This window comes from Aquarana catesbeiana, linkage group LG05, assembly GCF_042186555.1.
Source record: "Aquarana catesbeiana isolate 2022-GZ linkage group LG05, ASM4218655v1, whole genome shotgun sequence".
NCBI classification, from domain to species: Eukaryota; Metazoa; Chordata; class Amphibia; order Anura; family Ranidae; genus Aquarana; species Aquarana catesbeiana.
In genome coordinates this window covers 61,739,922-61,765,728 of record NC_133328.1, presented here as the reverse complement: position 1 = coordinate 61,765,728, position 25,807 = coordinate 61,739,922, and the positions used below count along the sequence as shown (strand labels likewise).

The 25,807-nt window shown below is 41.3% G+C and overlaps 1 protein-coding gene across 15 annotated transcripts in view; it reads left to right on the top strand.

The window, feature by feature from the left end:
• The window catches only part of ABI1 (abl interactor 1), a 116,715-nt gene extending 92,739 nt beyond the window's left edge, over window positions 1-23,976 (top strand). For 4 of the 15 annotated variants that reach the window (XM_073629799.1, XM_073629804.1, XM_073629801.1 and 1 more), the window contains 4 exons: window positions 488-667; window positions 9,864-9,950; window positions 14,167-14,352; window positions 18,404-23,976. In XM_073629799.1, coding sequence (XP_073485900.1) covers window positions 488-667; window positions 9,864-9,950; window positions 14,167-14,352; window positions 18,404-18,579 — 629 coding nt within the window. In that variant the 3' untranslated portion in view covers window positions 18,580-23,976. The remainder of the gene's footprint in view (window positions 1-487; window positions 668-9,863; window positions 9,951-14,166; window positions 14,353-18,403) is intronic. The other 11 variants (XM_073629805.1, XM_073629803.1, XM_073629800.1 and 8 more) reach the window with 5 other exon arrangements.
• Window positions 23,977-25,807: the final 1,831 nt, after the last annotated feature.

Below are 25,807 nucleotides of genomic sequence, written 5' to 3'. Positions count from 1 at the left end.
ATAAAGTGTCATTTTAAACCTTGCCTGGCTGCCGTTCTGTCTGAGCAGTTTTGAGACTGACCTTTTTAAATCTAGAGCCTGGTTATATCTTCAGTGATCATTTTGGATGTGTGTTATATGTACCTGGCATTTTGAGCAACTGTTGCAGATTTTGCATGCTAGAGCAACCTTACAAGATGGTGACCCAGGTACAAAGCTCAAGCCTATTTTACACTGTATTATAAGTGGTGCATGCTACCTCTTGCAAAGTCAGTATACTTGTGACCATTGTGCCATTGTTGCTCAGCCTGACCTGCAAGTTTGGACAGCAGTTCATTTGCATATGATGCCCGGAAGGTGACATCATACAGAGCGGAGCTGCCAAATCATCATCTGAGTTCCTTGTCTGCAATATAGAGGGGCCCCCATTGACTGTGAAGGCTTTGCTTGGTGTCACTGCATTGCATAATGAAGTAACCCATTGCTTTGTGCGGCTCTTTTCGGTAAGCAGTTGGTGGTGGCACGGCTCCAGGCTCCCAGTTTGGCTCAATGGCAAGGCAGATCTCTCGGCACAACTCCAACACATCCTCTACTTCTTCCGGAGGATACAGGCGGACCCCCTCTGTGACTTCCCAGTTTTCTGGACAACCTCATATCAATGGCGGGCCTTTGTATTCACAGAACTCAAGTAAGCCTATGCTTTTTTCCATCAAAGTCTATTGCATTCATGTTTTAGTGTGTTTATCACATATGTTTACAGCACATCTGACACCTTCAGCATATCCATTGACTGTTTTTTTTGTGTGTAAAGCTGAACGCTTAGCAGATTTAAGAAAAAGTGCTTGAAGGGAACCTACCCAAAGGAGAAAACATTGGAGTAAACTTTTTATGTACCTCCTTTACTTTCCAATCAGCAGCATATAGGTGTGTTCATGAACTAGCTGTGCTGCTGCAGTGGAAGACAAGTGTCTGGCTGTCCGGTCATACAGGGGTACCTAGAGCAGGGATCTCCAAACTATGGCCCTCCAGCTATTGCGGAACTACACGTCCCATGAGGCGTGGTAAAAAAAAACTTATATTCACAGACATGACTATGCATGGTTGGGATTGTAGTGCCTGTACAACTGGAGTGCCATAGTTTGGGGAACCCTGACCTAGAGCATTAAACTGGCTGCACATAATTATAATCCATTACCATATACCTGTATGGATTTTTTTGTATTTTACATTGTCTCGGTTTCAGCTTTGAGGTATTCATGTCCCCTCTTTAGGGTGGAGGCAAACATTGTATTTGCTGTACCAGTTTTAGTTATTTATTTTTTTTTTAGGGCTTGTTAGGGCTGGATGCATTGACACCGTGGGAAGCCTTTCCCAAAGTCTATGGAAATTGCTTTGTTTCCTATTGCGTAAATTTACACCAGCACACAGAATATAGTACTGCATTCAATACAGTAAGCAGATGCAGAATACCGCATCGCAAAATTCTGCAGTAAATAAAAATGAATGAAATGTCATTCTGAAATTTCAATAAAGTTTTTTTTAAAGCACATCTATGGTCAAAATGTGAAAACATGTTAATTTCCACATTGTATTTCAATTATTTCTAGCCTACTCCTATTAATGTGAACAATCTTGAAGTTTGTTAACTTTGTGAAGATCCCCACACATTTACTTCCTTGAATTCTGTGACGTGTATTCACTATAACCTGTGAGTAGGCACTGCCGTGTCACACATTTCACAGAGCCTGCCTTCTGAACTACAGAGATACTGAGGAGATTCAGGAGGTGGAGTCAGCACAGGAATCGCTGCTTGCAGGCAGCAATGTACCATGGGAAATGTAGTCCTTAGAAGTGGAGAGTAACCAGCAGAGGAAAAGCTGAAAAGCATGCAGGGCATCCGGAAAGTTGTGTAAAGAGATGGCCAGCAGCCAGGCAGCACTCACAACAGGAAAGGAGATTTTTCAAGTAGGCTTATATTGAATTGTCAAAAATAACTATTGTTTGTATTGCTATTTCAATGCTGATATTGTAAAATGAAAGTGTGTACTGTGACTGTAGAACTCCTTGAAGGGGGAAAAAAAAAAAGGTAGGCAGAGCGATTCCATTTTCAGAGTGTGTCGCGCTGCCCAGTATGCAGTGCGCACCAGTGGCTTCGTGCTGCAGTTCTGTTAACAAGTCCTTAAGCCAGTTACACTTGGGAATAAAAAATGCTGCTTCTTCTTTTTTTTTTTTCTAATTGATTGGAAATTATATGGATTGTTTATAGGACACAGATGAGTATAGAGCAGTAATACAGCATTAAATACAGAGCAGTAAAACAAAAGTAGAATATTTTTCATTTGAGTGCAGTAATTTACTTGCATATGCATGTTTACTCGTCTATAAGCATGTTTACCCGAGTATATTACAATACTGGCAATGAAGAATTTTACTCATCGATACTCTTGGGCACCTTTTACTTGCCTCTACTCCACATTACTCAGCTCTTCACACACAGTTTTTGACCCCTTGCATACCGGCGTCACAAGTCCCTGAGTAAACTTTCATAAATGATGACGCCTGTAAGGGGCCTATGGCGGAGCCCGCCAGCTCAGCGGAGATCGCTCCGTTGATCTCCGCTGAGCTGGCGGATGACAGGTCCATCTCTGCGCACTGAACGGGGAGGGACCTGTCAGAACCCCAATAATCTCTATGGGGAGATTGGGCCAAATGTCTGATTTTCATCAGATTTCATCCGATCCCCCAAGACGGATGGCAGACATATCACCATACATCTATCTTAAGCAGGTGGCAGACGGCTGTCAGCGAGCTCCTCTCTGCTGACATCCGCCTGCCTGCCCATAGGAGTCAATGGATGGCCTGCTCGGATCCGCCTGATAAACTGACAGTAGGATACGAGCGGGCTTAACGTGTGAAAGGGGCCTTAAGGATTCATTGTCTTTCTTCCATTTATGCTATACTCTCCCAGTGAATGTTAAAGCAAAAAAGTTATCCATGGACTAATTTTTGCCCAAAACCTGCCTATTTTCAGTGGTAATGACTACAGGCAGCAGCATACCATCTAATTTTTCGTTTAAAGCAACATCTGTCCTAAGAGGAATATGAGCATTTTTCGTAATTTATTTTTCTTTAAAAAAAAAAAAAATGCTACTTTTTAAGGCTCTGGGGTTTATCTCCTAGCTTTACTATTTAGCATATCAATGATCTGGACCAGGTATTTTAGATGGGACTTGAAACTTCTCCTGAATTTCTTAAGCTGAATTCACACTGCTGTATTGCGGTAATGCAGGTTATGCTCATTGGTGTGATGTGCCATTGTGGCAACCCAAAACACCTTACCAACTCAACAACACAGCTTAATCCATTAGCGCCGGCGCCTCCTGGCCCTTTAAGAGGTTTCTGATAATGTGACCGTTGATTGGCTGTCACAGCAGTCACTTGATCCAAAAGCTCGCAAGTAGAGTTTGGGAGCTTTCTGTTAACCGCCAGTGACTGCGCCAGGGGCACGCACTCTCGGCACCACTCTATTTACATTCAGGTACACTGAGGACAATGAAAAACCTGACAGGTTCTAAACCCTCCTATTATATATTCAAAGCTAAAGAAATTTTGTCTGGAGTTCTGCCTAAACTAGGATGCTGAAGCGAGTTAGGCACAGCAGGTTTTTAGGTGCTTTAGGGGAATCGTTGCTTGCATTTGAAATCTGTCTGAAATCACTTTGAGATATGTTTATAATGCATTAACACTGACTTCCATAGAGGGATGAAAGAAAAGCGACATGAGGCATGGCAATGGCCACAGAACACAATTCTGCACTTCTGGTTATACGAATTCCCTGTTCAAGAGTTTCATACCCTTCAAAAAATGCTTCATAAAGGCCAGGCACACGATACAAAACCCTTTTGTACACTAGCCTCATAAATTGTAACAATACATGAATATACACCAAGGGCCCGTTCATGTATGGGTTGTGGTGCATTAAGGCAGCCCATTGCTTTGTGCCATGTACCCTTATTTTTTATTTTATTTTCCTGACACACGGTGCAGTGGGGGTGTTGTATTCTTTCACTGGGGTGCCAGTGACCCAAACAGCAGCTGATATATCAATTAGATAACTTGTGTAATAAATATAAATCAAAAATGCTGCGCTAATACTAAAAGAAATACATATAATAATGAAAAATCAAAATGTGTCTCCTAGTGCCAACACAAAAATGAGGATAATGGTCCCAAACATGTGAAAACCGTCCCAAATAATGTGAAGCCATGAATAATCTTGGTTTAGGCCCCTTTCACACTTGATTTTGCCACGACTTTAAGCAATGCCTGTGTAATCTTGAGGTCTATGGACCACAAATCACATCAAAGTCAGACCAAAGTAATGCAGGGACTACGTTGAAGTTGCACAGATATGAATGGTACTCATTGGAAGTCATGGGGTATGACTTGTCATGTGACTTTGCAGTCCCAAGTCGCAGGACAGGTCGCACAAGTGTGAAAGGGTCCTTATATAAATCGCCAGATGCTCCAAACACCAGAACATCTTGGCGGAAGTAAAATTTCCTCTGCAGACATTTACCTATAGGTAAGCTTATATTAAGGCTTGCCTATAGGTAGTGTAAATATCTCCTGAACGATATACATTTAGGAGATATTTACATCGATCAGGAGATATTTACATTACATGCAGCCAGTGAAATCACTGAGCATGCACTATGAAGGAACAGCTGTGGGTGCCGTTCCTTCCAAGCCCTGTGCCGTGAACAGTGGCTCCCACGCATGCACGGGAGTGACGTCATCACGACTCCGGCCAATTGCAGTGCCGGAGCCTGCGAACCTGGAAGAAACTCTGGGGAAGATATCGGGCGTTTAAAAAAAAATAAATAAAAGTTTACAACCTCTTTAAGACCCGGTTCACACTGATGCGACAATCGCTCCGACTTGTTGCATCAGAAGTCTGACCCCATTCTGTGCAATAAAACCGTGCGACTTGAGCCACTCCGACTTAGAAAAAGGGTCCTGCACTACTTTTGGTCTGACTTTGGTACGGCTTCTGTTAAAGATGTCCCATGCAAGTCATGCCGGAGTCCAGCTGGGGTCGGAGTTGTCGGGTCTGGAGTGTTGCAGACAGTGTGAACCTCGGCCAAGTGTACAGTTTTACCACAACGCATAGGTGTGAATGGGACCTCATTGATTAAGGGGACTAAATGTTTCATCAGATTATTTCTTTTCCCTTGTGTTGTGATGGAGTCTGCAGTGTGTGTCCGATTCTGTGTTAGCAGAGTTGTCATGTGTTCATTTGTGGTGCTGACATGTGTCTGTGAAATTACTGTTGATGAGCTGTTTGCATCAAGGCCAGGCAGGTGTTCTGTGGGCTGAATCTTTCACAAGAATCCAACCTTCACATTCCGTAGGCAGAGCTCCAGAGTCTAAAACATAATTATCAGTGCTGTATAGAAGGTCATTGCCAGATCCTCTTCTGTACTGCAGGATCTACAGATACCATTCCAAGTACTCGGGTTCATTTCAGTGTTCTCTCTTTACATTCGCTTTATCACAATTCACTCCAGCATTCAGGCTGGTACAAACACTGTAGGTATAGAACAAGAAAGAAAAGGAGGGAGCACATGCCTTGTGTATTATCCCAAGAAAATTTATTAATAAAACCAGAATAAAATGCTACTCACAAACATATGGAGATAAGGCGCTTGGTGTAGCCACCTGATCGTGGTGATCAGTCCAGGACCAATAGTCTCCAGATAGTTATGGAAAAGACATTAGGGCTACTGCTGGCTGACGCATGACAACCATGTCTCTTCTGCCTACAGAATGCATAACTGCTCTACATGCACACTGGACATCTCAGCTGCTCCTAGGGCATCTGGAGTCATTATTATTTAATTTCTTTTGCCCTTTTAAGGCTCCATTCACACTTGTACTTTGGGGGGGCATCTTTGACGCAACTTGGATGTGACTTGTCCCTCTGCAAAGTTTGATCCACTGTTGCACCACTGTTGCGTGTAAAAACATTCAGGTACGACTTTCAAGCAACTTTTGAGGGTTAACATCGAAGTTTCTGGCCCTCAAGTTTGCATGAAAGTTGAATCAAAGTAGTGCATGAATTTGAAGTCCCAGTTACTTTAACCACTTCAGCTCGGGAAGGTTTTACCCACTTCCTGACCAGACCATTTTTTCGCGATAAGGCACTGCGACGATTTAACTGACAATTGCGCGGTCGTGCAACGCTGTACCAAAACTAAATGTATGGGTCGTCCCCCCCACAAATAGAGCTTTCTTTTGACATTTGATCACCTCTGCAGTTTTATTTTATGTGCTATAAACAAAAAACGAAAATTTTGAATAAACAATATATTTAACTTTCTGCTATAAAACATCATTCCCAATAAAAGTAAAATCAAATATACATCAGTTTAGGCCAATATATATTCTGCTACATAATTTTTGGTAGAAAAAAATCCCAACAAGCATGTATTGGTTTGCGTGAAATCTAGGATAGATTTATGGAATTTTTATTTTTTACTTGTAATGGCAGCGATCAGCTGACAGATGAGCGGTTTGCCTTGTTTACATAGTCACACCACTACTCCGTCTCTCCACAGAATGATCGGAGGGTCGTGGTGGCCGCCGGACCTGCTGATTGACTCCCGCTGTGTTCAATCACAGCGGGACCTGTGGGCGGTCCGGAAGCGTTTAAGTAGCGCACATATGTATGGTTATCATTGGAAAACATGGGGTACAACTTGTCAATTTAATTTCAATAGCCAGAATAAATTATTTTTCTGGCCAATGAAATTAACAGCCAAATGCTTGACGCTGCTAAATGCATTACACACTTTTACAAGCATAAAGTGTTTTTTCTGCCAAATTGCCCCTGTCAGGAGGACATTGTGCATGAGGCCTAAGGCTACATGCACATGAGCACATTTGTCCGTGCAGCTTAGGCAGGTGGCTGATTTTAATTATTTATTTTTTTGCCCTAGATATCCTGGTGTTGCATACAGCTGCCTATAGACATGCATGGGTGAAAGGGGCTGTACATGGCTATGTGCCAATAGAACTACAAAGTAGCGTAAGCACACAGGTGCACTATCCCAAACATAGGTAGGATGCGATTGAAACTTATCTACTAGCGTGCTACAACCCCTGGCACCAATTATGGAATCACCAGTCCCTGAGGATGTTCCTTCAGTTGTTTATTGTTGTAGAAAAAAAGCAGACATGGCCAAAAACGAAAGGCATTTCAAATGGCAACTTTCTGGCTTTAAGAAACACTAAAAGAAATCAAGAAAAATAATTGTGGTGGCCAGTAACAGTTATGCCGCGTACACACGGTCGGACTTTTCGTCTACAAAAGTCCGACAGCCTGTCCGACAGACTTCCGGCGGACTTTCGGCGGACTTGCAGCAGACTTTCTAACGAACGGACTTGCCTACACACGACCACACAAAAGTCCGACGGATTCGTACGTGATGACGTACACCGGACTAAAATAAGGAAGTTCATAGCCAGTAGCCAATAGCTGCCCTAGCATGGGTTTTTGTCCGTCGGACTAGCACACAGACGAGCGGATTTCGGGGTCCGTCGTAGTTACGACGTAAAGATTTGAAGCATGTTTCAAATCTAAAGTCCGTCGGATTTGAGGCTGAAAAAGTCTGCTGAAAGTCCGGAGAAGCCCACACACGATCGGATTACCAGCCAGCTTTAGTCCGTCGGCGTCCGTTGGACTTTTGTAGATGAAAAGTCCGACCGTGTGTACGCGGCATTAGATTTATAGAACAAGCACAGGGAATAAATTATGGAATCACCCTGTAAATTTTCATTACAAACACTAACACCTGCATCAGATTAAATCTGCTTGTTAGTATGTAGGTAAAAAGGAGTGATCACTCCTTGGAGAGCTGTTGCAACAAGTGGACTGACATGAAGCATGGCTCCAACACCAGAGATGTCAATTGAAAAAAAGGAGAGGATTATCAAACTCCTTAAAGAGGGTAAATCATCACGCAGTGTTGCACAAGATGTTGGTTGTTCACAGTCGGCTGTGTCTAAAACATGGACCAACTACAAACAACATGGGAAGGTGGTTAAAGGTAAGCATACTGGTAGACCAAGGAAGACATCAAAGCGTCAAGACAGAAAACTTAAAGCAATATGCCTTGAAAACAGAAAATGTACAACAAAACAAATGAGGGACAAATGGGAGGAAACTGGAGTCAACATCTGTGACCAAACTGTAAGAAACCGCCTAAAGGAAATTAGATTTACATACAGAAAAGCTAAAAGAAAGCTATCTCTAACACCTAAACACAAAAAAACAAGGTTACAATGGGCTAAGGAAAGGCAATCGTGGACTGTGGATGATTGGATTTCTGTCTTGACGCTTTGATGTCTTCCTTGGTCTACCAGTATGCTTGCCTTTAACCACCTTCCCATGCTTGTATTTGGTCCATGTTTTAGACACAGCCAACTGTGAACAACCAACATCTTGTGCAACACTGCGTGATGATTTACCCTCTTTAAGGAGTTTGATAATCCTCTCCTTTTTTTCAATTGACATCTCTGGTGTTGGAGCCATGCTTCATGTCAGTCCACTTGTTGGAACAGCTCTCCAAGGAGTGATCCCTCCTTTTTACCTACATACTAACAAGCAAATTTAATCTGATGCAGGTGTTAGTGTTTGTAATGAAAATTTACAGGGTGATTCCATAATTTTTTCCTCAGAATTGAGTGATTTCATAATTTATTCCCTGTGCTTGTTCTATAAATCTAACTGTTACTGGCCACCACAATTATTTTTCTTGATTTCTTTTAGTGTTTCTTAAAGCCAGAAAGTTGCCATTTGAAATGCCTTTAGTTTTTGGCCATGTCTGTGACCTGCTTTTTTTTCTACAACATTGAACAAACTGAAGGAACATCCTCAGGGACTAGTGATTCCATAATTTTTGCCAGGGGTTGTAATAGTGGGGCACAGCTGTCTTCACCCATTCATGTCTATGGGCAGCTATAAGCAGCTCCAGGACATCCTGGGCACCAGAAATATGCAGTGTATTTACACTGATTGGGCAAAGGTGCCCATGTGCGTGAAGCCTAATAGCATGTGTCTGGATCTTTTCTCAGTTGCTTGCTTTTCTTGCTATATGTAATTTTCAACTGCCAGTCAAATGGAGGGCTAGATCTCGATAGGTTGTTTTTTGTGCTACAGCAGACCTTTTGTTTGCAAGATGTCATTAAAAAGCCATTTTCATAGAGAAGCCATTCAGTGTACAGAGGTCTGATTTTATTGCAATAATTTGTGCACAGTGTACAGGTACAATAGTGACACCTGCAGGCATGAAGTGGGCATTGCATCTGTCATAGGCCACATTTACTGTTTAACTTTTTGTTCTTACTAGCAAAGGACGTTCTTCTTTTCTTATACTACTAAAGCAACTGAACTTTGTTTTCAGTGAAAATGGAAGTGGAAATACAAGTTTTCTTTTTTCCTTTTTAAGGACTGAGAATGTTTTATAACCCAGACATTGGTTTAGCTGTTACTAAAGTCGCATGGTGTCTAGCCACGCACAAGGAGAGGCCACACTGTCCTGCACGTTCCACATGGGAACCTTAAAGTGGATTTCATCACACTGCATTAACTTGTATTTCACTACAGTTTTCCTGGAAAACAATGCATGATTTCACAGAATTAAATTGATATCACAGATTGGTAAAACTTTGTGATTTCACGTTATTCCTTAATTTCTGTAATTGGTGTTTTTTGTTTTTATTTTATTTTGTTGCTGCTTTTGGTCCTCGTTACTGACTTCTGCCTGTTGTCTCTTCTTTCCTCACTTGTACGTGTCCACTGTCGGTGTCGCTGCTTCCAGTTTCTATCGCTTCTCCCCCTCCCCCAATGCCTCAAATGACTCCACAGATACCTCTCACAGGCTTCGTGGCCAGGGTGCAGGAAAACAGTAAGTCCTTTCCTCTCACTGCTAAGGAGCACCAAGCCTTTGCTCTCACTTGCATGGCCTAGCCAAGATGGCTGCAGAAGTGCTTCTGCCCTTCGCTGGTTCAAGTTTTACAGGGCTGTTCTTCATACAAGGACCATACAACCGCATGATATGTGGCCTTTGTATGTATTTAGGGGTTGCTAAATTTTAACACACAAGTTGACTTGTATAAATAACCATTAAAGCAATTAACAAACATTCACAGACATCTATGTAGACTTTTTATTGCCACATACTGATATAGTTTAAAAGTGGCTCTGTGGTAATTTTAAAAGTACTTTAATAGGTAATGGCTATGAAAAACTGGGGAGCTATGGGTAATTACAGCTGCACATGTGCTGACAAAACTTGGTGTCCTGGGAGACCCGAAAACTATGTTTTTATTTATTATCTAGGAGGGAGGGGGTCAAGTCATACAAAAAGTAATAACTGGGGGGGGGGGGGGAGCTTATGGAGAAAATAAAAGTATAGTTGTTAGGTGAACGTGGGCTAAGAGGAGTTTTTCAGGGGCCGCCTAAAAGTGGACAGAGTAGGAGATAGTCGGACAGATTGGGGTAGGGCATTCCAGAGGATGGGAGAGGCTCTGGGGAAGTCCTGGAGGAGGTGACAAGGGAACTAGAGAGCAGGATGTCTTGGGAGGAACAGAGAACTATTTGGTTGCTATTTTGAGACTAGGTTAGTGATGTAGCTGGGGGCAGAGTTGTGGATGGCTTTTTAAGTTGTTTTGAATTAGTTGGTTGGCTGAGTGGAAGCCAGTGGATGGATTGGCAGAGAGGAGTTGCAGACCCTGAACGGTTGGTGAGATGGGGGAGTCTGGCGGCAGCATTCATGATGGACTGGGGGGGGGGGGGGGGGGGATAGCCTATGTAAAGGTAAGCCAATGAGGAGGAAGTTGCAGTAGTCCAGGAGCTTAGTGGTGTCCTTGGTTAGGAAGGGGCGTATTTTGGAGATGTTGAGGCGGCAAGCTTTGGAAAGTGTCCAGGATTACACCTATGATGGATATCAACCAGCTCTTGTGTTTAGAGCTTGGCTTGGTCTGTGATGCAGACCATAAGGCTTTGTTCACACAGGGCATACTAAAGCGTACACCCATGGAGGGCCATGTTTACCCACATGGGCCTGTACAGTTCTGTGCATTCCCGTGCTGGTTGTCCCATTGGTGTCAATTTTGTGTTGGAGACTGCACTGGACTGACTGGATTGGACAATGGTCCTAGGTGGGTATTTGTGTGGGCAAAAGGGAAGGAATGCTTTCTGGTGGTGGATAGTGCCCAGTAATGGATGATAGGGATGGGCCCTCTTGGTGATTGGGCTGCTGCCTTTTCTGTGCATCCTTATGGTCCTTTCAGCATGTATACTTCAATAAAAAGACAGGAGCGCCCGGTGTCCAGAGAAATGCAACTTCTAAAGTATGGTTTCATGGATGTTTGTTAAAAGGTAGCAACATATACATCAAGCCAAAGCGTTTTGGGGGCATGCATTGGCCTATGCTGCCTATGCAACTAAATTTGGCATCCTACCAGTCTGGTTTGTGAAACCTTGATCCAATATAACCATTCATGGGAATTGTTCCCATCAAATTGTACACAACAGCCCTGAAGAAGGGGGAATCTGTCCCCTTTAAATGCATTGGCTTGATGTATATGTTGCCACTTTTTAATATCTATAAACCATACTTTTAGAAGTTGCATTTCTCTTGACACTGGGTGATCCTTTCTTTTGATCGATCTCTACATTGGTGTCAGTTGGGATGCAGCGGCTGCATGAACACAGATGCTGTTCCCAATCGGACATAGGTGCATGGCTCCAAACACAAACTGCATTCAGGACCATGCACCCGCATGCATGTCAGATTTGGAGCAGTGGCTGTGTCCATGCAGCTGCTGCATCCTAATTGACATCAGTGGGACTTGCCTGGACGAGAATGCACAAAACACATTTTGCCTCCATGGGTGGGTAAACATGGCTCTCCCTGGGCGTACGCTTTTGTACACTGTGAACGAGGTCCAAGACATAGGGTGTGTTGGACACTCTTTATACAAGCCTTTCTCAACTTTTTTTTTAAAATGGAGGAACCCTTGAAATCTTATCAAGAAACCCCTTCCAATATTATTCCATAGATGGCCATTAGGAAAATGCCCTTTACATTCATGGTCCGTGGGAGGAATGCCACCAGCTAAAATGCTTATTGACATTATGTTGCTGGCTATGCCAAATGGCCATGGACTTGGCACTATTAGATGGGAGGTCAGTCAGCCACAGCTAGCAAAAGGACCACCAGCAACCTCTGGAGGAACTCTAGGGTTTTATGGAACCCTGGATGAGAACGGATGCTCTAGACTGTGGGAACTGGTCAAGAGTCGCATAACCAAACATGTGTTTTTCAGAGCTCCCAGGGCATTGTGCAAGTTTTTTATTGGTGCTCATGCCAATAACTTGTAGTTTTATCATTTTTTACTGCACATCTAGGTTTTTTTTTTTTTTTTTTTTTTTTTTTTGCCGTGGACCATAGGGCCAGCGTTTCTTCTTTAGCCAGGTACAATTTTTTTGTACCATGTTCATTTCAGGCTGCCGAGGCTCACTGCAATATACCAGCTCTTTCCTGCAAAACTTTATCATATTTTGAAATTTTTAAAGTGCCAAAAAAAGTAAGTTTACATAGATGTCTGTGGGTGTTAACAGCTCTTCTATATACTCCAACTTCTCTTTCAGGTACATTAGTTGTATTGGCTCTTTTTAGGTGATCATTTTAAAAAGTTTGTTTTTTTAAGATTCACTTTTTCAATGTTTTTAACAGTGCTGACATTTTGTGATCTTTTAAAGCATGTTTTATTTAATAAGCCTGAGAGAATTTTTTTTCTGTATAGTCCGGAGCAAATCCATATGTATTGGTTGAGATTTTCAGGAAAACTAGAAATCCTATCTGTCCAGGACACCTTTCCCGCCCCCATGCCCCCAATCTTCAAGTCACTTGTATTTAATCAGAGATCTATAATTCGTTTTTACCTGTAGTAAGAGTTCCTTTGCACCAAAAGTTATTTTGCATGTTAATCACTGGATTGTAGTCTAAGCAATGGCATAAACTGGCCACAGATGGTTTGAATCTTAGCTGGTTCAGCAGGGACCAGCAGAGATTTGATCCATATATGGAGAGGCTTAATTTACCCAAGTTGACCCATCCATCGATGGACTTGTCTCTGTGTAGAGAAACCCCAGACAGCCTTTTCCATTCTTTTTGGAAATCGAAAGTACAGTGGAGGCAGCCATCGAGTGTAGCTACTCCTACTTTGAAGAAAAAAGCAGAGCATGTTAGTGGCCCCCCACCCCCACCCCTGGTTTCACAAGGAATTGGATTTTCAGACTGTCTGCAGTGCTACCTGCAGGTGGAACCTGTGATTTGAACATTCATGTATGAGCAGGGTTTAACAAGTGTTAGTTGTCTGAGTCCACCAGGTAGGAAACGTTTTATGGGAAGAATCAACTGGGATTTCATTGTATTTTATCCTGCAATATGAAGTAAATTTTGCTTAGCTTGGGGTCTTCAGAAATGGATTTAGTCTAAGTGTACACTAAAATAAAAACAAACTGGGAAAGATGATGCTGTCTGCTGTGGCTGCATGTCCTCAAATGCATGTTTTTTTATTCTGCTGCAGTAAATTTATTTAACCCTTTAACTTATGATTTGTAGATTAGCATTGATCCAGATCTGTGTAGATATAGAATATCCTATAGGAAACCGCCACTTAATACTGCCATGTTTTGGGTGGAAAGTGAGGACATTTTGTGTGTGTCATACCTTTGCAGCCTTGCTGTTTACAGCCAGCACTGTGAGGTTCCTCTGACAATCTTATTGTACACATTTCTGCTGCTTGTCTCTTCTTACAGGATTCCTCATTACTGCCTAAGGTAACGAATCAACTGACTTTAAAAAGTATGAGGGAAAATCAAAGGAGGAACATCACTGTGTTGTATTTTCAGACTGCAAAGGTAGTGAATAGTTTTACCTACAGACGGGCCCTGGAATCAGCTCAGAAATTACTGTGGAAGTGTTGGCAGTGATTTTTGCTTATGAATTGATTACGGGTCCTAACCGAAGCAAAAGAGTTAAACTGCAGGTTTTTACCCATTTTTAAAATTGTGTTTTATCATTTTTATTTTTTTTCCTTTCCTCCCTTAAGTTGCAGATAGCCCTACTCCTCCACCCCCACCTCCACCTGATGAGATCCCGATGTTTGATGATTCTCCTCCCCCTCCACCACCACCTCCGGTGGACTACGAGGATGAAGAGGCTGCTGTGGTTCAGTACAACGATCCATATGCTGATGGAGACCCTGCGTGGGCCCCCAAGATCTATACTGAGAAAGGTAAGCGAATATACAACCTTGCTAGTAACTCTTTGAAGGCATATTACTGGTATTGTCTTTGGCTGATGAGTTTGTCCCGAGGAGTTGCAGTCTACTGCTATTAGTTAACAATTGAAGGTGCCCGTTTCAGCTCTTTATGCAGCATGCACCACTGTGAAACGAAAGGATCAGCCTGTTGCTTCTATTAGACCACCCCTTTGCACCAACTTTTCCAACGGTTTCTCTATAGATTAGAAACATTCTGACGCGCAGGCTCTCCCACTAAATGCTTCCTAGCCTTGTATATGTTTGGTGAGGATTTTTTGTAGAAGTGGTCTCTTTTCTGGCATGTCTCATGCCTATTCATATACATAGCGCATTGGCTAAAGTGCTGGATTGCAGAGCCCCCCCCCCCATGGAAAAAGCTCTGCATGGCCTTCGAGGGGCAACTTCTCTCCAGACCACCTCTTGACAACATCAAGGATGCAAGTGGTGACAAGAGCCATCTTTCCCAGCAGAAGAAATGTAACAGATTGCAGTCTTCTCTTTATGAAACATTCTTTTGTTTCTCTGCTCTCAGCCTTTGTGTGGAGACCCTCCAAGCTTGGCTTTCTTCCTAGCCTGACCCAGTCCTGGGCAGAACTTCACATTCTAGCCTTGTCAGCTATGTATATTTCAGGCATAGACAATGAACAGACAGATTTTCTGGACCAGAAATGTCTGCCCTGGGGGAGTGGTCTCTACACCCGAGGTGTTCAGGACCTGTGGAGGATACCAGATATGGATTTCCTGGCTTCCAGGTTAAATAAACTGGACAGGTTTGTCTCCAGGTATAGGGATCCATACCACTATACCATGATCTATGAATTTACTCTCCCAAAGCTTCTTCCAAGTCTGCTTTGCTAGATCTAGATGGAGGGTAATCTGGTGATCCTCCTTACTCTGGACTGGCCCAGGCAGATGTGGTACATCAGCCTGGTAGGACTCCTGGCAGACGCTCCATTAGCTCCTCCTGATTGTTGGGATCTTCTGTGCTATGGACATATATGCCATTCTGCTATATGGTCACTGGCTTTAATGGCATGGCTGTTGAAGCACCGATTCTGAAGGACAGAGGTATTTCTGAGTCTTCCGGTGCAAAAAGCTAGGAAGTCTGTTTCTTGCCAGCTCTATTATTGGGCATACATACTTCACTTGGTGGGACAAATTCTCTCCTTCCTACAGCGTGGTTCATACCAGCATCTGGCTTGCAGCCCTATCAAAAGTCAGGTTTCTGCCCTTTGTTTTGTTTGAGACCACTGGTCTTTGATTAGGATCTTTTGTGCAGGGAGTAGTCGCCTCGCCTGTTCCCTTGCAAAATTATGGGATCTGAATCTGGCTCTTTGTGCTTTAGAAACTGCTGATTGAACCCATTAGGGACATGCCTCTGTTTCTACCCTTGTCTACCAGATGCTGTCTGAACTGGTGGCCTTATTCTGTAAGGAACGTTTTTGGTTTTGCATAGGGACAAGGCAGTGGTGAGGTTCAGGACCTCACTCCTGTCGAAGGTGATTTATTTATTTATTTATTTTTTTCTTCTTCAACCAGGACTTTTGTTTTGTCCTCACTCTGTTTCCAGTTCACCATTAATATTCTAGGTGCATGCTCTCCCAAGTACTACCAAGTGGATGTTGTGGCCCTATCTGATGCCAGCTTTGGGTGTAGGGTCCTTCAGATGGCTCTTTGAGCTGCATGTAGTACCCAGTTTTCTTGGGCCTGTTAGTCACTGGTGCGTTTTTCACCCCTCTGACTGCTTTCGGTCATCCCCGAAGGTTTAAAGTGATAGTAAAGGATGATGTGTTTTTTTTTATTTATTTAAATGTATAAGATGTTATACTTATCTGCTCTGTGCAATGATAATGCACAGCCTGGTCATTTGCCACCACTTCTGGAGTCTCCCATCTGCACTGTTTGCTCCTCCTTCCTGTGGGTGCCCCTCAGCAAAGTCGTGTGCAGGTGCACTTCCGAATCTGGGCTGTGTGCATCCATAAACACACTCGCACGGTCCTGGTAAGCCCTGCCCCCACTCCCTCCAAGATTGAAATGTAAACGTGACATGCAAACGTATATGAAATGTCAAATGGCAGCCAGTACAACACTAAGACAAGTGTGAATCAAGAGATGTGTGAGAGGTAAAATTTTGTGCAGCGCTCAAAGATTCATAATGATAAAAATTCATATAAATACAATCTAATATATACTTTGCAATGACCACAAAATAAGTGAAAAGTGATGTGAAATTCACACCCGAAAGTCCATGTGCCATCATGTAAATATTTTTAAACCATGAATATGACAGTCCTTGGATAAACAGTGAAAACAGATTGTATAGCCAGAAGTTCCACGTGACATCAGTGTTGAAATGAAGACGGACAATAAAACCACCACTGGTTAGTGAGGAGGCTTAACAAAGTAAGGAGACTCAAATGGGCATATGCTTAGTGAGTCAACAAGGCATATGGTGTAAACACCGAAGTATGGGACCTCCACGTCTGGGCTCCAGATCAAGATGGAATATAGTCCAATTGGTCAAGAGATGTCACAGCGAAGCAGTCCTCAGAAGCAGCCAACTTGTCAGACCAAATCCTCAACTTGATTTTCCTCCTGCTGCTGCTATCAATCTGCCTAATAAAGTGGGAGACAGCGGAGAAAGCCATTGCTCTTGTTCACATTGCTGTATCTGATCAAGCTCAGGATTTTCAAATGAGCCAGCAGCTTGCATAGCCTTGAACACAGCCAAAGAATGGTTGACGGAAAATCAAGATGAGGATTTGGTCTGCCAAATTTGCTGCTTCTGAGGACTGCTTCTCTGTGACATCTCTTGACCAATTGGACTATATTCCATCTTGATCTGGAGCCCAGACGTGGAGGTCCCATACTTTTGGTGTTTACACCATATGCCTTGTTGACTCACTGAGCTGAGCTTACTCTGGTAAGCCTCCTCACTAACCAGTGGTGGTTCTATTGTCTGTGTCTTCATTTCAACACTGATGTCACGTGGAAATCCACTTCTGGCTATATAATCTGTTTTCACTGTTTATCCAAGGACTGTCATATTAATGGTTTAAAAATGTTTACATGATGGCACATGGACTTTACTTCAGGTGTGAATTTCACATCATTTTTGTGGTTATTGCACAGTATATATTAGAGCATGTGTGTGTGTGTGTGTATGTATGTGTGTGTGTGTATATGTATATATGTATGTATGTATGTATATATATATATATATATATATATATATATATATATATATATATATATATATATATATATATATATATATATATATATATATATAATATATAATATATATATATATATATATATATATATATATATATATATATATATATATATATATATATATATATATATATTCTCTAGCTCTCTTTGAGCGCTGCGCAAAATTTTACCTTTCCCACTCCCTCCAAGAGCTTATGGCTCCTGCTGCATATCCTGTGAGACCAGGAAGTGGAGGAGTGGAGCTGGAGCCGGGTAAGTGTTTAGGTGCAGGGGCAGCTAGGACAAGTAGTGGAGCATTTTTTACCTTGATGCATACGGTAAGCTTTAATATTGTTAATCAGAGACATTTTGTCTGGTAGTCCTGAATTGGGAGTGAAAACCATGGGGAAGAGAATACAAATGAGTAACAGAACACACTACTTCTTGAAAGAAACCTGCATTTGAACGAAAAAAAAAAAAAAATAGGACTGGAGTTTGATTACTACTAATGCCTATAATTGAGAAGTTTCTCTTTAAGCTTTTAAATACTTAGGAATCCCCATATGTTGCATAGCTTTTTTTTTTTTTTTTTTTTTTTTTTTTTTTTTTTTTTCAACCACCTATAGCTGTAGTGCATTAGGCCGGCCCACAGTCTTTTTATATTCTGTTGTGGTGCCCTAGTGTTTAACGCTGCTTACTGTAGGCTCCTTGCTGATACACATTGATGATATTTTTGATGCTCTGCATAATCCCCATCTACTGCATCCTTCTAATCATGAACTTTTTTTGTTTCCCCCAACTTTTGTAGTTGTTGCCATCTATGACTACGCAAAGGACAAAGAGGATGAGCTGTCTTTCATGGAGGGAGCAATCATTTACGTCATTAAGAAAAATGATGATGGCTGGTATGAAGGGGTATCCAACGGAGTTACAGGCCTCTTTCCAGGAAATTACGTGGAGTCAATTATGCACTATGCCGATTAACATAAAAAAAAAAAATTCTTAATCTTCAGTACCAAGTCTAATCTGATTTTAAACTTAAGTGTAAGGAGTAACGTCTTCATACATATAAACTGTGGCTTTTACAGTTTTTTTTTTTTTTTTCCCTATTAACCCTAAAGGGTTTTTAGACCTAATAAAGCTGTGTTCTGGGAGAACGTCTACCCATAAGCCTCGAGATGAATTTGGTTTGTAGACATCACAAAACCTGGCACCAGTTTATGCTTCTCTCCACGTCTGCAACTTTTTTTTCTTTGAATATTTTTTTTTAATCCTCTGACCGGTGTGAATAGTCCAATGGACCATAGGGTGTAGTATAATATCAAAATCATCATTTTTGAGCCACATGCGTATGTTTTACTTGAGACCTAAAGTATATTTTTCTGTGCCGCATGAAAAACTAACACTACGTTAGAATACCATTTAACATTTGGACTTGAGTGATAACTGCTGGTCATATTTTTTATTAAGCAACTGTTCATTCTTAATATTAAAATATTTGATTTTAAGGCATGCGTTCAGAAAAAAAAAATATATGTACGGTTTTATTATTATTTTTTTTTTTTCTTTCAACCCCACAATGCTTCCAATTTATTGTAATTATCATAAGTCTTCACGAGTTGTTGAGTCTTAAGTGTCCCATTTGTGAGACAAAAATGGTTGTGATCTGTATATTTTCATACTGCTTCACCTCCTTAAGACGGCCATCGTGAATTTCCCCGTCTTTCAGTACAGAAACACCAAAGTTATTTCTCAATTAAAGCGGCCATTAGTCTTTGCAAGGTTTCCTGTGGTACAGAGCCAAAAGATAGACATAAAGTGTTTAAAGGCACAATCCTTCTGGAAAGTAGTACAGGAAGAGGAGACACTTCCAGAGAACATATATAATATATATATTTTTTTTGTATTTGGAAAGTATGTGATCTTATTCTGTTTCCAATAAACTGTATTCGTACTCCATGATCAGCAACGGAGCTGATTTCACTGCATGACTTAAATTTGAGTGGATGTTTTAACTGTATAAACTATTGCACCTTTTACAACCTTTAACATGAATCGATTTTGTACTTAATCAGTTACATTCTGTAATATCAGCATCTATGCTGTCATGAGAGCGGCATGGCTAATACTTAATGGTCAAAACCACTTATAGGTGACCTGGCACAAACCGGATTGACAACGGATTGTAGAGGAAGATCGTTGCCCAAGAAATGACTAATAGGTTTTTTTTTTTTTTTTCTTGTCTCTATCTTTTGTTTCTAGTAAGGGTCATTGCTGTCCTACCAGTTTTCTTGGAATGAAAAGGACCAGCAATCCATACTGTGGTGGGGAACTATAATTTTGTTGTAAGGAGGGGGAATGTACAAGTAAGAGAATGTAGAACAAAAAAAATCCCTGTCTTCAATATTTACTGCGCACAAAAAAAGGTCTTGGTATACCAGTGATGGCGAACCTTGGTACCCCAGATGTTTTGGCACTACATTTCCCATGATGCTCATGCACTGTAGCATCATGGGAAATGTCATTCCAAAACATCTGGGATGCCAAGGTTTGCCATCACTGCCATATACAATGCTAGATTCCATTTACTTAGTTGGCATTGCTTCAACACCACTTGAGCAACCTATCTGCTCTCCTTGTATGGTTGCGACTCCTTTTTGTTGGATGTAGCTTGACCTCATTTCCTATTGGTGGAGCTGGCACGGCCTTCTTCACCTTCAGCTGGGTTAACATGAATGTGGCAGCTGTTGACTTAGCCAGCTTTACATCCACAGCTTTTTAAAAACTTTAAAGGTAGCAGAGAGCAAAGGAAAGTGCCAAATTTAACAAGATTATAGTCGAAAGTACTGTTTAGTAGTGCAGTTTGAACTACGTACGTCACATTAGAGCAGGTAACTTTTCTTATTGCAGCCAGAACGTGAATCCTTGTAGCCTAATTTTTTTTTTTTCTTTTTATTATTTATGTATACGGATTATGGGTGTCTCTTAAGCCTAACATTTATGCTTATTTTTAACATTCCCAAAATATTTCCAACCAATGTTCCATTGAAGGAAGCTGACAGTGCCAAGATCTCACAGGGCCGTTTGTATAGTAGCACTGCTTCGCATAAGACCTGTGATCCAGTAGTCGAATGCTACCGCTTATTTTGAAAGGGGGAAGATAAGGGACCAACCGATTTACATAAGGTCACTTTAAAGCTGACCTAAAACCTATTACAAGCTTTGTGTGTAGTCAAGCTGCACACGCCACAAGACTTCACTGTTTGCACTGAAGTGTTACACTGCAAGTTTATGAATACGCTCTCTGACCGTATATTGCTGTACCCATAAAGTATTACACGCCGCTCTTCATAGGCCTTTTGGAAATGCTTTTTATATAATTGCAGAATCATGTTTAGCACGATTTATAAATCATGTCATTACTGCCAATGTTTGGTTTTCACTGAGTTATTTAACGGAAAATACTTCTGATTTATAGATGGTGGGATTCGTTAAAGTTAGGAAAAAAAAATATATATATATAATCTCAAAGCTTCACTGTTTTTTATATGCAGTCTGTGACCATGGTGAAATTTACTGCTCGTTAAAATGATCCTGTCACCACAATTACCGCTGTTGATTTTATACTGCACCTAGATGGGTATTAGCTAGGCTTCAGCTAAGGACCTCTCCTTTCACTGTGGGCGTTGATTGATCTGGTGCAGCTGTGCATGGTAGCCAATCGGCTTCTTTATTCAGCTTTTTCAATTAAGCTTTAAACAAAAAAAAAAACTGGAAGCTGATTTCTATGCAGAGCTGCACCAGGTTTTGCTCTTCAGTTTTAGTAAAGCAACCCTTGTGTGAGCACCTCTCACTGATATGTTATGACACCCCCACCCTGCAGTCTCAGACCAATAGCACTGCAGTTAGCATTGAGTGTGAGCATTTCTGATTGCGGTGTTATGGGTATAACTTAGCAGGGCGGGCTGCGGTGTCGGATTACTGTAGAGAGACCACTGCTTCTCTCTATGTACCATAGTTTTCTGCTGGAGCTGTTTTACAAAAACAACCAACAGGCAATTACCAGTACTTGCTGATTTAGGCCACTCTGTTTTTGATGATTTTTTTTTTTTTTAACTTGTGGATAAACCACAATTGGTACCTAAATTCAGATATATAAAAAATAATTTTGCACTACCATGGTTAAGCTTACACAGAGGTTGTAGGATGTTGTAATATACCAACATCTATTCTATTTTCTGCTTCAGCTTAACACCCCCCCATTCCAGCTTTTACCAGCTTAGATCATACTGATCTTCATTTTGCTCCTTTTCACCCAATGAGCATAAAGGAAAAACCTTGTGTAAGTTGCAATTTGGAGCTTACACTGGGTTACAAACATCTCAACTGCCCCCAGGTGACAGTGCTGGGCCCTGAGCAGCCAAGCAATAGCATTTTCACATGGGATGGAGGATTGTGAATCGCATGCGCCCACCCCCAGGTGTATTGGGTATGTGCCTTTTGCTTTTATAAATGGGTTGGAAGAGCTGAGCAATAGTAAGTATGTATGCAGCTGTAGGTTTTGAGTCCTATCACCTGTTCCTCTTTGTGCATAGTGCTTGTGATAAGGAAGTAAACTCACTTGGTGCAGGTGATCTACTAGATATTCTGGGTTGTTGGCAGGATACATCAGACATGGTGGTTTAAAGTGTAGCCCTAACCTTTTTTTTTGGCTGCTGTCTGGGTCCTCATGGTGGAGGTTTCCAATTTCTGTCCAACTGGGAAGCACATTACAATAAAACACCAGAGTTTCTAGAACTCTCTCCAGCGGCTGTTGGGTGACAACTGACTCCCCACAGGATAAAGAATGGTTGCAAAATCCTAAGATGTTCTAATCATCTCATGCTCTATTCAAAACTGAAAAGATAAAACGTTTTGGAGTTTTACTGTAAAGATCAGTTTGGCTATTGCCGCCATCTTGGGTTTGTGGTGGCAGGATCAACTAAAGTGAAGATTATAAGGAGTGCAAAAAGTAACGACTGTGCAATAACCCATAGCAGCCAATTGATTTTCACTTGGTTGATGTCATAGCTGTTTGTTGTGTTGCTTTGGGCTAATGAACTTTGCACATTGCCTTATTATATTTCCTACTTTTTGTCACCTAAAGGGGAAAAAAAAAAAAAATTCTAACTCGCTGCCTTTTTAAAAAGAAGTGGACTGTAAGAAGACATTGGATAGCTTGAGAGGTATATTTTGCCTTATGAAAGGGCTGAGCCTACAAGTCAAGTTGCCCTATATATCTATACCTGTGGAAAATCTGCCAACAGCATTTGTGATATATTATCTGAATAGAGTAATGTTCAGAATTTTACAGTTTTACAGTTGAATGTGCTTGTAGACTTGAGAATCATGTTGGATGGTTCAGGCCTTTTTATTGGCCAAGCACTCATGTTTATGCATTATACCACTGACACTGGAAGGCAATATTGATTGGGTGAAATTAAATCCATTCCTCCATTCAGGCAGGTTGGCTGCAAAGGTCAGTACACCTATTATACTGTTTAGATAAGGGGTCTCAAACTGGTGCCCCTCCAGTTGTTGCGAAACTACAAGTCCCATGAGGCATTGGAAGGCTGACAGTTCCAATCATGACTCCCACAGGCAGAGGTATGATGGGCCTTGTAGTTTTGCAACAGCTGGAGGGCTGTCTGTTTGAGACCCTGGTTTAGATGCTAATGGGCTCAATCCCTCACTGGCTCCTTTCCTGGAAATGCTCACCAGTTGGGTCTTCCCACCTCCTGAACCTTCCCCCCCCCCCCCCCCTTTTTTTTTTTTTTTCAAAGAGTCTCACTTGTCACACTGCAGCAAAAAGAGATAAAACTGTTTCTGACCCTCATATGGGAGTTTGGGGAATTGGCTATTATCGGATCTTTTGCCGGTCTATGGCATCTCTGGTTTTGCCAGGTTATGACACATAGGGGGTCTATAAAATTTACACAACTTTCACCCAAGATTCACAGGGTTTGTTTGGAAAATTGTGTGAAAACCTTTCTAAATAGAGCCCATAATATTTTATTATAACGCAAAATTTACAAAAATTCAGCTAAAACAAAATGTCAATAATGATGCTGTTCTCTTTTTATATATGGCAACTCGTATTGTAGAAATAGTGGACCATATGACTTATTTTGTACTCGATGAAGAGCTCTGCTGTGAAATATTTTTTGTATCCTAAATTTTAAACCATCATTAATTGAAATGCTCTTGTTATACAACATGAAAACCTATATGGTAATCTTTCTTTATTTTCAAATTGGAAATCATTTTTTTTTTCATTTGTATATAACCTGTTAAATTTATGTACAGTCTTTTATAATAAACCATTCTCCTATGTAATCAAAATGCAGCATTTGTTTCAGAATGGTATTAGTTCATCACCAGTTAAAAAAAGGAAAAAAAAAAATCATTAAAAAAAAATAACCGTGTCTGTCCTTTTTAATGATCATATACATTTTGCCATGTGAATAACGTGTACATTCATTGCCTGTAGTAATTAGTACTTGCACATCACAAATGTGAACAAGCGTTGTTGGACAGCTCTGTTTTCTAGAGAGTGGTGGCATTTATGCATTTGGCTTGATTTAAAGTGTAAGGTCACCTTTACAGAAAAGTGCCTGATATTGAAGTGATTAAGGAGGACATGAACTATAGAATGAAAAAAAAAATTAAAATAAACACAACAAAGGACTAGTCACCAGTGTTGTCTGTGGGATTTTTGTTTTACACCTAGTCTTTCCCCCATTCCTGGCTGATCATGCTGTGTTCTTTGTGGATGCAGTTATCCTGGCAGAGGAGCAAGTCTTTTCTTTATTTAAAAGCTGCCCCTTGATCTGATGACTGTTGTGGGGGTGGGAGTCTTGAGTTAGGGGAGAGGTTTTAAAAAAAAAAAAAAAAAAAAAAAAGCATGGGGGATGTTTAAAAAAACAGCAGGAGTGGGGAGGAGGAGAGGCCAAAGATCTACTAAATGAAACAGAAGCAGGGAGAGTCTTGCTCTGCTGGTCCTGTTACAGCTTCCTCTCCAGCATAGAACAGTACAACATTGATATCTTCAAATCTTATCTGACTAGCAAAGGCAGTAGTCCCTTAGATTAATTCAGACTTTGGATGTACAGCTGTGATACTACAGAACTGGACTGCCAGGGCACAGCAAGTACATTGACGTATTTCATCATTTGATGCACAATTAACAATTATAAGTTACTTCACATTTTGATTTTCAGGTTCAAGAACATGATGCTGGCAGCAGAATTTAAAAGTACCTGTAGCAACCAGTGTTATTCTATAGCTGTCTATGGTCAAAAGATGGACCTTTTGCTAGATTGGGTGATTAGTCTTCCCTGTGCATGCTTTGAAAGGGTTGTCTATCACATTTACAGTGGCTACCAGGTGCCCCCTTCCAAAAGCAAATGTACAGTATATTGTATACTTTACCCTAGCTTCTCAGTGCAAAGTATAGTGATATCACCTGTTGTGACAATTTTGGGCCTGAGCACTGTCGCATGGGCGGTCACATGCTGGCCTATACCCAGAATTACTGGATGTTGTTGGCTAAACTAGAGTATGGAACAGCAGGGGATTGCTGAATCAGTGAGTTGGGGTGGGATATATATAGATATAGATATATATATATATAATTTTTTATAATTTTTTTTTTGTACACACAGGCATTGGCCTATTTAGGAGCACAAGGACTGGTTTTGCTTTACAACTTCTCTCACTTCACACACACACTGGTGTGATGCGGGAAACTGCGATTCAGTGCTAGTTCCTGCATCACACACTAGTTTACACTGAACTGCTGGGTGTGTCCATGTAAACTTAATTGCACTGCGATCTGATTTCAGGGTGTCAAATGGTGCAAGAATCGGATCGCATAGGTGTGAACACCCGTGCAATCCAATTCCAGTGTGAACCAAAAAAAAAAAAAAAAAAAAAAGGGGTCCTGCAAATGCAATGAGATTTCAGCTATTCAGTTTGTATGGCCAAATTTGCATTGCACAGACATTGTATGCAATCTGCAAAAAACATGTTCATGTTTGCACAAATGTGAACCAAGCCTAAGGCCCCTTTCACACAGGCATCTTCTGTTTTGATCAGCAGGGGATCTGTCTGCAGAGCAGGTGGATGATAGGTCTGCGCCCGCTCACTTGATGAAGAGTGGACAGAACCTGCT